The 15,368-nt window shown below is 39.8% G+C and overlaps 1 protein-coding gene across 1 annotated transcript; it reads left to right on the top strand.

Moving 5' to 3' along the window:
- Nucleotides 1–11,146: 11,146 nt before the first annotated feature.
- On the top strand, nt 11,147–13,290 carry LOC143854637 (uncharacterized). The gene has a single exon (XM_077364688.1). The coding sequence runs from the start codon at nt 11,294–11,296 to the stop codon at nt 13,043–13,045; it is 1,752 nt and encodes a 583-aa protein (XP_077220803.1). The 5' UTR covers nt 11,147–11,293; the 3' UTR covers nt 13,046–13,290.
- Nucleotides 13,291–15,368: the final 2,078 nt, after the last annotated feature.

The following is a 15,368-nucleotide window of genomic DNA, read 5'->3' as shown; positions in this document are numbered from 1 at the left end:
TGCATAGGAAGGTGGAGGGATAGATCTTGAAGTTGCACTAGGATTCGGTTATTTAATTAGGTTATCATTTTGGAGGTATCTGAAATGATATCCCCTCCCATCTTAACAAAATGGTAGAGTGAAATAGGGAAATGATATCAACAGTCCACTATTTTAATAAGAGGAGCGAAAGCATTGTTATGAATAAATTTTCTTATTTAGATGCTTTCCTTATTTATGTTATTGCTATCTTATATTAGGTTTCCTTATTTCCTTTTTTCATATTCAGTTGATTTCTATTTCTATATTTTGCTTTCCCTAATTCTATATAATGTAGATGCCATATGGCTTTTTGATAAAGGAATAATCAAATTTAGTGCAGTTTGCATCTTGGAGGTCGAGTTTCCTCCAATTAACTCATTGGAGGACTGAGTTTTCTCGAATTAACTCATTCTATCCCTTTTTTCTATCTTCTTCTTCCCTATTTTATTTTCTGATAGAACGGTGTTCTATCAACTTAGTATCATAGTACTATCCTGGTGCATGGTGCTGACTCGCCATCGGAAAGAGTTTTCCGGCATCACCAACCTCAACATCTATGCCATGGCGGATGCCTTGAAAGCTGAAATCGAAGAAAAACTCGATGCGGTTTATCAGGCACGATTCAACAACATTAAGACGCAGTTACAAAAGATCATGGATCATCTTCTCCAAACCCATCCGTCACCTGGCATGAAGTTAGGAGAGCCTATAAGTGAACACTTCAGCGAGAGCACCGTCGAGAAGGCTTACATAATAAAAAAGAAAAGACGAAATAGAAAAAAAGAGAAAAAAGGCGGATCGAAGAAAAAGCAAAAAAGCCAAAAAAAGAAAGGGGTTAATGATTATCAGGGCTCTCGAGTTCAACAACGTCGACCCCGAAAAATTTGTCATGCCTTTCAACCTTTTCAACGCCATAGAAAAGATTCTCACCTGAAACCATCCGTGTATTAATCTAAAAAAATACATCATAGAAGCTTTGATGAACGACATAATGGGATCAGTTTGCAATTGAAGTGGCCTCAACCCTTGATGATGGTGACTAATTATAAGGCAAAAAAGAGGGAGCAAGAAGAAAGAAAAGGAGAAAAGAGAAGAAATTTGGAAAGTTTCCAAGATAATCAACCTTGAGGACAAGGTTGAAATTAAGGGCGGGGGAATGTTAGGAATAAATTTTCTTCTTTAGATGCTTTCCTTATTTATGTTATTGCTATCTTATATTAGGTTTTCTTATTTCCTTTTTCCTATTCTGTTGATTTCTATTTCCATATTTTGCTTTTCCTAATTTCTATATAATGTAGATGCCATATGGCTTTTGAGCAAGGAATAATCAAATTTAGTGCAGTTGCATCTTGGAGGTTGAGTTTCCTCGAATTAACTCATTGGAGGCCTGAGTTTCCTCGAATTAACTCATTCTATCCCTTTTTCTATCATCTTCTTCCCTATTTTCTTTTATGATAGAACGGTGTTCTATCAAGCATCTTATTGTTTAGTAATTAAAAGATTGTCAGAGGGGTATTACAGTTCTCAAAAAGCTCTTTCAAGCTCTTTTAAACACTAAACGACAACATGCATCACGCATGTTATTATAGCACTGTAGTGCTGATATCATTTCCCCTGAAATATTGTTGGGGTTCCACTAAAGGCTAGCTATTAGGGGTGAGTTCTACCCGGTTAAATTCCCTGCAAATATTTGCTCCAATTAGCCCCATCGCTCTCCCTTATTCTCAAGAACCGGAAAGGGGAAAAAAACCATTTCAAAGCATCAGGTGCTGTCGCATTGGAGAGTGTTCAGGTCCACAATTCCAAGCGCCATTAACCCTAGGGCAGGGCTGATGCATGTGCACTCGCAACATCATGAGATCAACAGTCAAGATGGTCAAAAGATTGGCATGTTTCAAAATCGACAGTCCCCATTGATCATCATTTTAGAGTCTTTGATTTATTAGGATTTCTTTTTTATTTTATTTGTGGAAAATTTCTTAATTTCCTATAGGTCTATAAGAGTCTTAGTTTAATTAGGATTTCAAGATAGATAGACTTATTTTTGTGTTTCAGTTCTAGTTGGGTTCGGATAGATATTTGAATATGAATAGGATTTCTTACGCAAGATCTATAAATACCCCACCATTGTAACTATTTTACAAGCTTTTGGTTAGTGAAAATTTTAGTTTAGTTGAAGAAGATCTTCACTAGTCCCGGTCCCGAGTTGCCTAGCAAGCCCCTGCTGCTGCTTGTGTTGCCCGTTCTTGCAAGCCATCCGCTGCTTGCTGTGTACCCCATCCCCTAGAAGATCAATCCCGTTTTCATTGGAAAATTCAGAGTACGAACAACACTTTTACCCATGGTTTCACCACGGCATATCCAACCAATTAAATAGTACCCCATTAGATCCACCATCTTTTCCTTAGTAATTTTTCATGTAAGACCCTGCCTTCGATACCTCCTTATCAGCCATATCTTTCACCCTCCTTGCTGCCCTTCAGCCACCTTTGTTCTCCATCCCATAAACCCAAACCCAACCCCCAACTAGTCCTAGTTTTAGCCCCACGAGCCCTCTTCCCTTATTACCCTTCTATGTCAACCCATTAAAACCCAAAACATCCCAGCCGATTGAGCTTAGGAAAACCCAAAACCCACACTAACAGCCACCTATCTCTTAATCACTTGAACTGTTCTAACAACAAACATATAATAAGCCCAAGAATATTTCCATATTCCCTTAACCGGTGCCGTTTGTGGCTCTCTCTTTGAATTGGGCTAGAGGGTATGATTTTGAGATTGAAAGTGCATTTTACTCCCGATTCCGGCGAAACAAGAGAGTAAACTACACTTACTCTCCACACAAGCAAAGGTTTGGTGGGGATTGAAATGGAGTCGCCACCTAGGATAGGGCCTAGGGCCCATAACGACTTCATTTAGGCTTGGTCTAAACCTAGGTCTAGCTAAGGGTGTGGTTACACAAGTGGAAGGGGTTAGGCACCACTCAAGGTGGCAAACGTGGGCTGGCACGGCCCGAGCAAATGAGGCCCGGATAGGCCCGCGGGCCAGGCACGGCACAGCAAGGAAGGGGTCATGGGCTGGGGCGGGCCGAAATCCTCGGGGCTAGGCTAGGCACGGCCCGCGGCCAGCCGTGCCGGCCCGTGTTTTTTTTTTTTTCAAAATATACGTTTTGGACGAAAATACCCCCCAAACTAGCCGTCTGAAACAACTTTTGGGGGGTATTTTCGGGTTTTTTCAAAAAAAAAAATTTATAAAGGGGGAACCGGGCTCGCGGGCCGGGCCGGGCCGCTGTGCCATGCCTGGGCAAACGGGCCGTGCCATACCGGCCCACTGGACCGCCCAACCAAACCCTGCACGGCCCGCGGCTTCGTGCCGTGCCGGCACAGCACGCGTCACTGTAGCTATCCGTGCCGTGCCGTGCCGTGCCGTGCCTTGCCGGCCGCGAGCCGGCACGGCCCGTCTGCCACCTTGAGGCACCACCCATGCCAGGGAACTTGCAGGATTTGCTCTTTGTTACGATTAAGGGTGTTAATCTTAGGACACGATTATCATAGATACGTCGATATGATTATCCCCCTAAATTGTAAGCCTGCAACTCAGAATTTTTTTGAAACTTGAGAAGATTGAAGGATTTTGTAGAAAAGAGAGGTACCAATTGTAATCTCATATAATTATGATATTCGAAAGGAATGTCATCTTAAATTGTAGGGATTTGCTAGGGATCATCGCATAAGGCATTTAGCGGCTGGGCTGTTGCATGTGAGGGCAACCACACAGGCTCAGATTTTGTCTTATTTATTTAATTCACCTCAGGTGGCTGCTCTCACATGCAACAGCCCAACCTCGAATTGCCTTATGCAATAGTCCCTAGCAAATCCCTAAATTGTATGTCACAAGTAAAAATTGGAAAGAGACGGTTCAAGTTATCTTTTGTGTGTGTAAAAAAGGTAGGAAAAATATTTTTTTCTTTCTAAACAAAAGGAGAAAACTCCTGCAAACCAAATTGGATTTGAGCCACAATTTTATCTCATACTGCCACTCGACCTGCCTAGACCATGGGTTTGGCCAAGAAATGAAGCAATGCGATTGCTGCATAAATTTCAGATCCAATCAGCCCGTGAAAAAGGCCCATTGACACTCTAGGATCACGAGATAAACATACCCCATGGCTTAAGCTTTTGGAGTCATTGGTTGTTTCACATGGTCTCAGTATGAGTTCAAACCTCCTTGATACTAAAAATCCACATGTAATGGCTAACCCAAAAACAGGAGAGGCCACATGTGCCACATGTAGGCCAACCCTGAAAAGAGGGGCCGCACGTGAGGGTAATAGTGCCATCTCTAATGGATTAAGCTTTTGGAGTCATTGGATGTTTCACAACATGTACTGTGGTCAAAATGTGATAAACATGATTGTGAAAGGAAACTGGAAGTAGCAATCTTGATGGAAAGTGAGGTCCAGCAATGCTACCTAGGGTCATCATCCCTTGTTTTAAAATATCACAATTGAGAACATCCACAAGATCGACGACCCTGAATGCCAAACACTTAGCCAGGGGGATAAAAGAAAAACTGCATTTGACTTAACACGCTTAAATTCCCCTTGTTCTTCCTTAAGTCCATTCCTTTGAGCCGTATTCGGCAAGTGGTTTTCAAATGCAGGAATTGATATCCCTAGAACCTTCACTGATGCAAGGAGAGTGAAGCAAAAAAAGAAAGGATCAAGACTCAAAGCACATCTTAGAACGTTCGTGTCCAGGGAGAGCGATGAGTTGTGCTAGGGACATGCTTGTCTTTTTTATCGTACATTCGCCGCCCGTTTTGCCACACGCAAGACAAGTGTAGACGATATTGAAATCTGAGCTCCATCCAATATGCTCTACCTAATACTATCGATCCTCCAATTTCATTGACAGTTCACAATTACTCTCCTCCACCAATATCTCACATCACTAATACTCATCCGATGTCACTAGATTGAAGAATGGTATTCGAAAACCGAAGGCTTTACTTGCTACTAAACATCAAATGCCCCTGAGCCTTCTTGCTACTACCTACTCTTGTATGGATCCTACTTGTTAATTTGTTATATATAGTCAATCATCTGTTGAGGCTCACTGGCGAGATGCGATGTTTGACGAGTTTAGCTTACTTCAGAAACGAACATGGACACCGGTTTCTCCTTCGAATGTATATAGTGTCGGGTGCAAATGGGTTTTTAAGACCAAATTTCAGCCCGATGGCTTTAATAAAAGATATAAGGCATGGCTTGTGGCTAAAGGGTTCAATCAACAAGAAGGAATCGACTTCGCGGAGACCTTCAATCCGATCATAGAAGCACCATCCATTCTGCTTGTTCTCATATTAGCATGTTCGAACGACTAGCCACTTTGACAATTATATGTCAACAATGGTCATATGCAACAACCCTCGGGATTTGTAGATCTTATTCGACCAACTCATGTCTGCAAGCATCACTAAGCTATTTATGGTTTGAAACAAGCATGTACTTAGTTCAATCACTTTAGTTCTGTCTTATTTGAACATGACCTTATCAGTAGCCATAATGACTCCTCACTCTTCTAGTATGTGCCTAATTTTCAATCTTTTTATTGGTTTAAGTTGACGATTTCTTTATCACTGACAATGACTCCCACGTTATTGACTCTCTTCTTCAGTTTCTCTTAAGGGGCTTCAACATGCATGATTTGGGCCATTTCTTTTTAGGCATGGAAGTCATTCGCATATTTAGTCTGAGTAAGAGTGATTAGACATTCTTGGCACTAAAACAATATTTACTCCTCTGTGTGCAATACTAAGAACTCCATGTTAGATGGTTATCCCCTTCATGATGCCACTAGTTATCATCGCATTGTTGGTGCACTACAATATCTAACCTTAATAAGGCCAAATAACTCCTACGCGGCAAGGGTCTCAATTCAAGCACAAAACTACTGTAGTTTATCTAGAAGCTGTCAAACACATTATACAATGTGTCAATAGCACTATTGATCATGGCCTATCATCTTGTGATTTCAATATTATGGCCTTTTCATATGCGGGATGGGTCCTCCAATGATTCAAGTTAGACCACAGGTGGGAGCATCTTCCTCAGTCCTAGTCTCATACTGTGGTGTTCTATGAAACAACCTACTATGTCCCGCTCTGTTACCGAGACCAAATATTGAGCTATTGCCAATATGGCCACTAACATATGTTGGATTCAGGTTCTTCTTTCAGACCTTGGTGTTAGTTGCGTCACTCGACCGATCCTTCAGTACTGTGACAATGTTAGTGCCATGTATCCTATCGCCAATCCTCTTTTTCATTCATAAACAGCACATTGAGGTGGGCTACCACTTATATGATAAGTCACTCGCGGTGCCTTACAAATTTTTTTTGCTTCCAGTAAAGGTCAAAACATCGATGGTCTTACCAGAGAGCTCATTATACGAGGCAAACTGAATATGGTTCCCACTATCAATTTGACGAAGGGAATGAAAATATCATAACAGATATCCAAACTATCTTACTCCAGCTTGATTTGGATTGATTCCATTAAGACTTGCTCAAAATAAGAGATTGGATTGGGATTGGATTTTTCCCAATCTATATTGTAAATACACTTCATTTAGGACTCTATATTTAGTCTTTCTACATTTAGGCCACGTTTGGATGCCCACAAGATTTAGATTTGGATTTCTTAAGTTTGCAGTTGAGATTTCGAATCGGATCCTTCGATTTCCAAATCAGCTACAACAGCTACAACAGTGCAAAAAAAATCTGATTTTCAAATCTTTTCTGCGAGACATTATTTGGAAATCCATATTTGTGGCAATTACCTTCACCCTCGCTGCTCCTCAACCTTGTTGCACTTGCAACAATCCCAAGACGTCGCTCCCTCCCTCCCACATTATTTGGAAATCCATATTTGTGGCAATTACCTTCACCCTCGCTAGTCGCTGCTCCTCGACCTTTTTGCAACAATAGCAAGACGTCCCTCCTCCCTCGTACAACATGAGCATGAGGATGATTGATTTATTTTGTATCCAAAACTCAAATCCAATTCCAAATACAAAACCTTGACGTATCCAAATGTGGCCTTATTTGTAATCAGGACTCTCTTTAGATATACTCCCAATATACATCTACAATACTTGTTATATATTAAAAACCATGTAACCAAAGGTGGTAAGTTAAATTTATACACATTATGTGTACTTAACATAACTATCTGATTTTGATTTTCTCCAACTACACATGAGAGAAAACAGTCGACCCCTCCGCATCAACCCAGTTGTACTTGGCGATGCACAGCCCATCTTGGCCTGCCACTCTTTCTTTCTTTCTTTTTTTTGACAAGAATCAGTTCTCCACTCTTCCTACTTTAGTTTGGTTTCCGTGAAATGGAAAACTGTTCATCAATCTCTGTCATTTGCCATCTATATATATGCAAGTTGGAATGGAGAGGGATTTGATTTTGTGCCTAGGAAATGAAAGGACTAGGTATCTTAAATAATTGGGTTGGTGAAGAAAAAGTCTTATGGTATGATGGGTGATGATGATGCCAAAATCCGTTCTATACGATCTATCGGCGATAGAGTCAATCCTGGAGAGGGATTTGATTTTGTGCCTAGGAAATGAAAGGACTAGGTATCTTAAATAATTGGGTTGGTGAAGAAAAAGTCTTATGGTATGATGGGTGCTGATGATGCCAAAATCCGTTCTATACGATCTATCGGCGATAGAGTCAATCCTCTAAATAACTTTCAATTACAAGAAGAGTGTTAGTAAACTTAGAGCTATGGCTCCGGAAGATTACTTAAATCGGAAATCGTAATCACAGGAGAATTGAAGGGAAAGAGATTAGATTCAGAAGTGTTACCAACGAATAGGAGTGTGAATGGATTGTGACTGAACTTGGTTGTTGCCAAGCGGCTTACGTACTCCTTCTTTGAAGATCAAGTCTAACGTAGTTCCATTATGAGTGTAAGGGTCCCTCTTTATAGAGAGAAAAGAATCCGCAATAATTAGAATCTTACTGTTTTAGGAGTTTTGCTTAATTGGTCGACTTCCCCGGGAGGTAAATTTATATCTATTTTTAATAGATATCCTATTTTCCTGAACGAGCAAGTTACTTTTTAATAAACTTCACATAGATAGTAAGTTACCGCCTCAGAGTATGTTGCCTTTATCACAGGCGGTTTCCCAGTTTGGTCGTAGCTATTTTTAAGGAGAGAATAATCTTTCCTTCCCAAACTCTTAAGTCGGTTTCTAATTATTAGGAGATCAATGGTTAGTGCCGATTTTACCCCTAACAGGTGTGTGTGCACATGTCATTCGTGGCTATACTTAGAAAAAGGGTCAGTTAACTTGCTTAGAGTGACTAACATTCACTGTATGCTACTAACAAGTATGTCAATGCCTCTTAATTAGGCATTTTATTTCATCTCTGGGTTGTTCCTTAGAAGGGATCTCTACTCCCTTTTTTTGATAATGACACCGCTCACTTTATTGAGCACATTTCTGATTGGTTGCTGATAGTTCCTTGACACCCGATGACAATTAACAATGTATAAAAGTAGGATCAATCGAATCAGGAGCCACACCAATCGAGGTCATTATAACGACAGTGGTTGAACCAAACCCAATATGGAGCTTACTTGTGTGGTTCAAAACAAGCAAACCCGTCCCGTTCCAAAGGTCTACATGTCACATTTTTAATTTGTAACCCCCCACGCCACCTCTCTCTCTCTCTCTCCATAATAATGTTCAGGACCATTGTCAACATGTCACATTTTTTGGTACCCCCTTATAATAATGTTCATGTCACTCTCTCTTGTCCTGTTGGCACATGAGCAACCCATTGTCTCTCCAACAATCACGCTAAAATTGTTGGACCCACCTGCCAAATGATCGGTACCCTTTCAATTAAGTGCATGCTTGGTAACCATGAAAAAATATTCCCTGGAATTTTAGTAGGGGGCAAGTTGTGAGAGATGGGTGGAGAAGAGAAGACTTGAGGGGTGCGACGGAAGCCAGAAAAGCCCTTGGAAAACCTGGAAAAAAAAAACCTCAATTTCAGGTAGTCTCTCTTTCTTTCTTTCTTTTTCGTGATTTCTTAGGCACTCTTCCTGGTTACCAAACATGCCATAATGATTGAGGATTCGAAGAATGTAATTTACTTACTAGTTATCAAGAGGAAGACTCACCGAGGTTCTAAACATCCCTTGATATTGTGCCACACTTACAACCACATTAATTAGAAAGTCCCGAAATTTCGGGTTTTTGGGCCGAGATTCGGTAGAAATTCCCGGTTTTTTGGGAATTTCAGCCGAAATTAACAGAAAAAAAGGGCATTTTTTAGAAGTTTTGGCCGAAATTTCAACCGAAATTTGGTAAATTTTGGGAATTTCGATTTGGTACTTTTGGGTTTCGGACTTTTCGGATTTGGGCCAAAATTTAAAATCATGGGTGTATGTGGCAATATTAGCAGGGCTGTACCGAACAAACATAAAACAAGTGTGTCTTCGCATGGTTTCTCTATCAAGATGTCCAAGTCAGCAATGTTTTATATGTAGGCAATCCACGTGTACTAATAAGCTTCCCCCCGCGATCAACGCAGGATGAAAGCATGTCAAAGGAGGGGTTTGATTGGCATAAGCAAACAGCACCCATCATGTCTGTGTAAGAGAAAAAGAGGACCACACAAATATTATGTGTTATTGAGTACAAAACACACAGGATTTCAAATTCAAAGAAAAAAGGAAGGCAATGAGGGATCCCACTAATTCAAAACCTCCCCATTTGAGTAGGAGATTGTTGGGTCTTGTCTATTGAGAAAGGAACGAAACTCAGACCGTTGAGACATTGACCTCTCCCTTGTCTTCACCCTAAAAAGTCTCTAACTAGTAGTAACTGGCTAATTTATTATTCGGAAGTGCGATTAGTAGAAAGTATTGTCCTATAACCCTCATTAGTTATTATTGAAAGTAAGTAAAAAAAGAGTTAGGAGAATGATTAGAGTCATTTAGAGAAACCCAAAAGAGATTTAAGAAAATTAAAATAATCTTATGTCATTTTAGGGAATGATAAACTGAGAAGCTATTAGATGAACAGAAGAAGCTTTATCTGGGCCCACCACATGATTTTCAAAATTACGAATCACAGGTGCCCATTTAACCATAAAACTTGCCACACTGAGCTTTTGCTAAAAATTGAATTGAAATTGACCCGAACCCGACCCAATTTTATGGTAAAAGCTCAACCATGGACCCCAGTTGTACCCCTAATGAGAAAGCATCAATTGATTATTAACTAATTAATCTAAAAAATATTAAATACAATATTCGTTCCTTTATTCGCAAATAAAGCATAACTTTATGACTAGAAAAAAGGAAAGAAAGGGTGCAAAATAGCATCACAATTGATAATAAATGGATTAATAACAATAACTATAATCATTTTCCCACTTTTCTTACCTTAATAAATAGTAATAGTGTATTAGGGTAAACTTGGTGAAAAAACAGTGTAGGGATCTACAAAATAATAATCATTTTATATTTCAATGATTTTTGTGAAATTATTAGAGTATCCAAATAGGGAGATTTTATATCGCCCATCACATGGACGGTTTGAAAAGTACAGGACTATAAGGGCTTACACCCAAGGATTTAAATTTCGGTTTCGGTACCAGTTTCGGACCCCTTGAAAAACGAAATTTCGACCGAAATCCAGCAAACAAGAGAAAGAGTATTTTATTCAATATAAAATTTCGGTCGAAATTTCCGTAAAATATTAAAATAAACAGGTTTTTTGGGGTGAAATTTCAACTGAAACTCCGAAATTTCGGATTTCGGTCGAACTTTAAAACCATGCTTACGCCACATAAAAACTCCCAAATATGACAGGAACATTTTACGGTGACTTGTAAGATGGTAGATTTGAATCCAACACGCTCCAACGTTCAAAAGGAATTAAAAATTCCTCGTGACAAATCCATAGCAAGTAAATCCATGTGAACATAATAAAAAGTAATAAAAAAATAATTCATTTTCCATTATAATTCAGTCACTATAAAATGAAAGGTCCATGTTCAAAAGACCCCAACAAGATTCTTCTTAGCTTTCCATTTTTTCCACCTCATCATTGTACCTTTCCCCCTACGTGAAGAAACAAGATCATACTTGTTTTGTTTTTCTGTCACCTGCTTCAATAAAAAAATCCATATAGTTTCAACATTCCACCGAACAAAATTCAAACCCACTTAAAAATGCAGAACCCAAAATGGGTTTTTCACCTCTTCTTCACTTTCATTTCTGTTGCTTTGTTCTCACAAACCCTAGCTCAGACTTGCTCAGAAGCTGATAGAGCTGCCCTTCTCAGCTTTAAAGCCAGCATTTTGAAGGACACTACAGGCATTCTTTCTTCATGGGTTGGGAGAGATTGTTGTGGAGCTTGGGAGGGGATTGAATGCAATCCTATAACTGGAAGGGTCACTGGGTTGCAATTGCAAAGAGCCCAAGATCAAGAACCTACCCTTTTCATGAAGGGTGTTCTAGCCTCTTCTTTGGGCAGTCTCCAATTTTTGGAGGTGATGGTGATAAGTGGAATGAAACAGATCAAAGGTACTATTCCTGAGAGCTTCTCAAAGCTAACTCATCTCACTCAATTGTACCTTGAAAACAACAAGATTGAAGGGTCCATACCTTCGAGCTTAGGTGAGTTGCCCTTACTCAAGGCCCTTTCATTGAGTGGGAACAATTTGCAGGGTCAGGTGCCTCCAAGTTTAGGACTACTCAACAACTTGCTCCAGATAAACTTTGGGAAGAATTTTCTGATAGGCCCAATACCACCTACCTTCAAAAACCTTCACAAATTACAAGCTCTTGATCTTGGCTACAATCTTCTATCTGATAGGATCCCTGACTTTATAGGCCAGTTTCAAAATCTGACCTACTTAGACCTTTCCAACAACCATTTCTCAGGACAGATACCCATTTCCATATGCAATTTAAACAATATTTTGGACATATCATTGAGCCACAACAATCTCACTGGTGGTATTCCTAGTCAAATTGGTAGTCTAAAATCTCTTAGCAGCCTTTCTTTGAGCAATAATCTTCTCACTGGTCTCATTCCAGACTCTGTTGCTAGTCTTCAAAACCTATGGTATTTCAATGTTTCTAAAAACAGGATTTCAGATCCTTTGCCTAGTGGACTTACAAAAGGCATCCCTTCTCTTTCATCCATAGATTTATCCTACAACAACCTACATTTGGTGACTGTTCCTAATTGGATTAGGAACAGAGAGCTAACAAGTGTCCATCTTGCAGGCTGTAACATCAAAGGAGACCTTCCAATTTTTCTCAACCTTGCTTCCTTGAACTCTCTAGACCTTTCCAATAATTATCTCACAGGATTGAATGCTGATTTCAGAAACATGTCCAGCTTACAAAGATTGGTGCTCTCAAACAACTTGTTTAGAGTTGATGTTTCCAAATTTGTGTTACCAGATGGACTCTCTCTCCTTGACCTACATTCAAACCAACTATATGGGTCAATTTCAACTCTCTTACACAATACCAACAGCTTTTTAGAGGTTGTAGATCTGTCAAACAACAAAATTACAGGTGGGTTTCCTGAATTTCAGGAAGGTTTGGGCTTGAAAGTGTTTGATTTGTCAAACAATCAGATCACAGGGCAAATCCCAACTTCAATTTCAAACCTTGTTGAATTGGAGAGGTTAGACCTTTCAAGAAACCAGATCAAGGGCACTATCCCCACAAGTTTAGGGCAGCTTTTGAAATTGGAATGGTTGGACCTCTCAATCAATGCACTCAGTGGCAAGATCCCAGATAGCTTTTTGGGTTTAAAAAACATCAAGCATGTAAACTTCAGAGCCAATAGACTGTGTGGGCAAATTCCACAAGGAAGACCTTTCAACATCTTTCCTGCAGCAGCTTATGCCCACAACCAGTGTTTATGTGGCAAACCTCTGCCATCTTGCAAGGGAAAAGGCTAAGGAGAATAAGAAGATGATGAGAATAAGTCAGTAGAGTGCTGACTCAGCAACCAAGTAGGACATTATATTTCCATGTCAGCATTTTCTAGTAAGAAAACAAAGGGTCCACACAAGTAGTTAAATAGCAATGCCATATCAGAATTTGTTAAATAAGGGACGATTGTATCCGTTGTAACAATTCACACCAAATTCCTTTCTTTCAATTAGACTTTCCCAAATTTCTTTTTGCTAGCTATCTTATATCAGATTATTTGAGCTGTTACCTAGTAAGCCTTCTACTTAAATGGGAATCCATAAATTAAAGATAACCCCAGTCTCACTGAACTTTGAATTTTAATTGAAGAAATTATATGGTGCCTGAGCGTAAATTCTAGTGTCCCTCGATATTTGATCCAACAACAGCCTCTTACAAACTGGGCTGCAGGTGGATCACTTATAAAGCATATAGAATCTCTTAATTGTGTGCGTAGAGAGAGAGAGAGAGAGGGGGGGGGGAGAGAACTAATATCTATATTAGGGCGCCCGAGTGCACGAGGCTCCCGCCATTGCGGGATCTGGGGAGGGCTAGATGTATGCAGACTTACTACGCCTGCTCTGGAGAGGCTGCAGAGAGAGAATTAATATCCACATTAAGAAACAAATTGCATTCAAATAAGATCTCATCCAAACAAAAGAATCATATGGGAATAACTAGTTTCTATGAACATTTACAGAGGTTGGCATCAAAACTATGAACATTACTCTTCCTTATCTCGACCCTGGTTCATGATAAAGAGAAATCCACAGAATAAAAATAAATAATCTAGGGAAATGAAACCTGCCCCCCTCTCCTCTCTTTAACATTATTCCGCAAGTTTTATAGGCAAAGAAAAACGTTGAAGGGGTGTGAATTTCCTATGTTAGATTGCATGCCCTAAAAAGCCAATAACTCTTGTATTGAATCTCATCATTAGGCCTTGCACGGGTAAAAGATGGCCTTAGCATATGCGTATGTTTAGGCGCCACACGGGTTATCCGCTGCTAAAACAAAAGTTACAATAGGCAGCAAGATAAAAGTAGGGAAATGATATATCCGCCCCTTTTGATCACTAGGAACACCCCCTGTCAGTGCATCAGTGACTAAAGAGGGGCTGTTGTACTTATGTCGGAAGAATTCAATGCCCCTGATTGCTACAAACACTGACAGGGGGTGTTCCTAGTGATCAAAAGGGGCGGATATATCACTTCCCTAAAAGTATCATGCCCATGGATTCATTGTTCCTAGGGGGCGGAGAGATATGCAGCAAAGTAGGAATATCATGCCCATGGATTCACAGTTCTCAAGTGGATCGTGACATCTTGATGTGTCAATGCATTAGCTAGATCTGCCTAATGCATCCAATTAGTGCTAGATCTACCTATACAAGGCACAATCCGTTAGGATCTTTTCCAGATATATCTTAATAGGACTGCTATTCGGAGCTACTTTCAATTTCTAGATCACATTCCCTTTCGAATCGGACTGCCCATTGGAGGGTCCTATGACCTACCAATGTTGTATACACAATTTTTTAAAAAAAATAGAATATTATGCCTATTATTTTTGTTTGCCCCATATAGTTTAGTTAAATCCATCATTTATTTTTGACTAATCTAAACTTCTAAGCAACCAAAATAAGGCTAGTAAACAAATGAATTAAACTAGATTACATGCATGCATCCAGCCCCTATATTTAGATTAATGCCTAACTGGTTGAAGGTTAGGGTAGGGGGAGGAAGAAAGAAGCAAGAGAGAGAGAGACCTATACCTTAGTCACGTGACCGTCAGATCATTTTCGGATCCTGCTTTTGACTTTGGGTCAAGATCTATTTCAAATTGGACCGTCCATGCATCGAAGGTCCTACTTAGATTGTACATGGTTAGAGCTTAGAGTTCGGCTCTGGGAGTGAATGGAAAATACTATTGACGGATTTTATTTTATTTTTCTTTTCTCAATTTAGATGGAAAATATATGATTATGGTTAATTTAGATGGTTATAATATAATTTAGATGGTTAATAAAATGTCTTTTCCAAACTTTTCCTGAAAATTCCTGCAATCCAAACAATGCTTTTAAGTAGGGCTGCAACTTGAGCCGGGTTTTACCCGACCCGCATCGACCCGACCCGAAAATAGCTTGGGTCGGGTTCAGGTTTCATGGGTTTCGAGTCGAGCCGGGTTCAGCATTCAAAAGCCCGCATGAATCTCGGGTCGAGCCGGGTTTGAAGGGGCCCGACCCGACCCGACCCGAGTTACATAAGTTATAGTATGTACATTTTTTTCTATTGTTAGTTAAAGGTTAAA

This window comes from Tasmannia lanceolata, unplaced genomic scaffold (assembly GCF_043159265.1).
Source record: "Tasmannia lanceolata isolate RefF3 unplaced genomic scaffold, GAP_Taslan_0.1 ptg000020l, whole genome shotgun sequence".
NCBI lineage: Eukaryota > Viridiplantae > Streptophyta > Magnoliopsida > Canellales > Winteraceae > Tasmannia > Tasmannia lanceolata.
The sequence above is the reverse complement of the archived record's forward strand: the minus strand, read 5'-3'. Positions and strand labels throughout refer to the sequence as shown.

Bases quoted from the DNA above. Each gene is read 5' to 3' on its own strand.
- LOC143854637 (XM_077364688.1), top strand. From the start codon at position 11,294: ATGCAGAACCCAAAATGGGTTTTTCACCTCTTCTTCACTTTCATTTCT.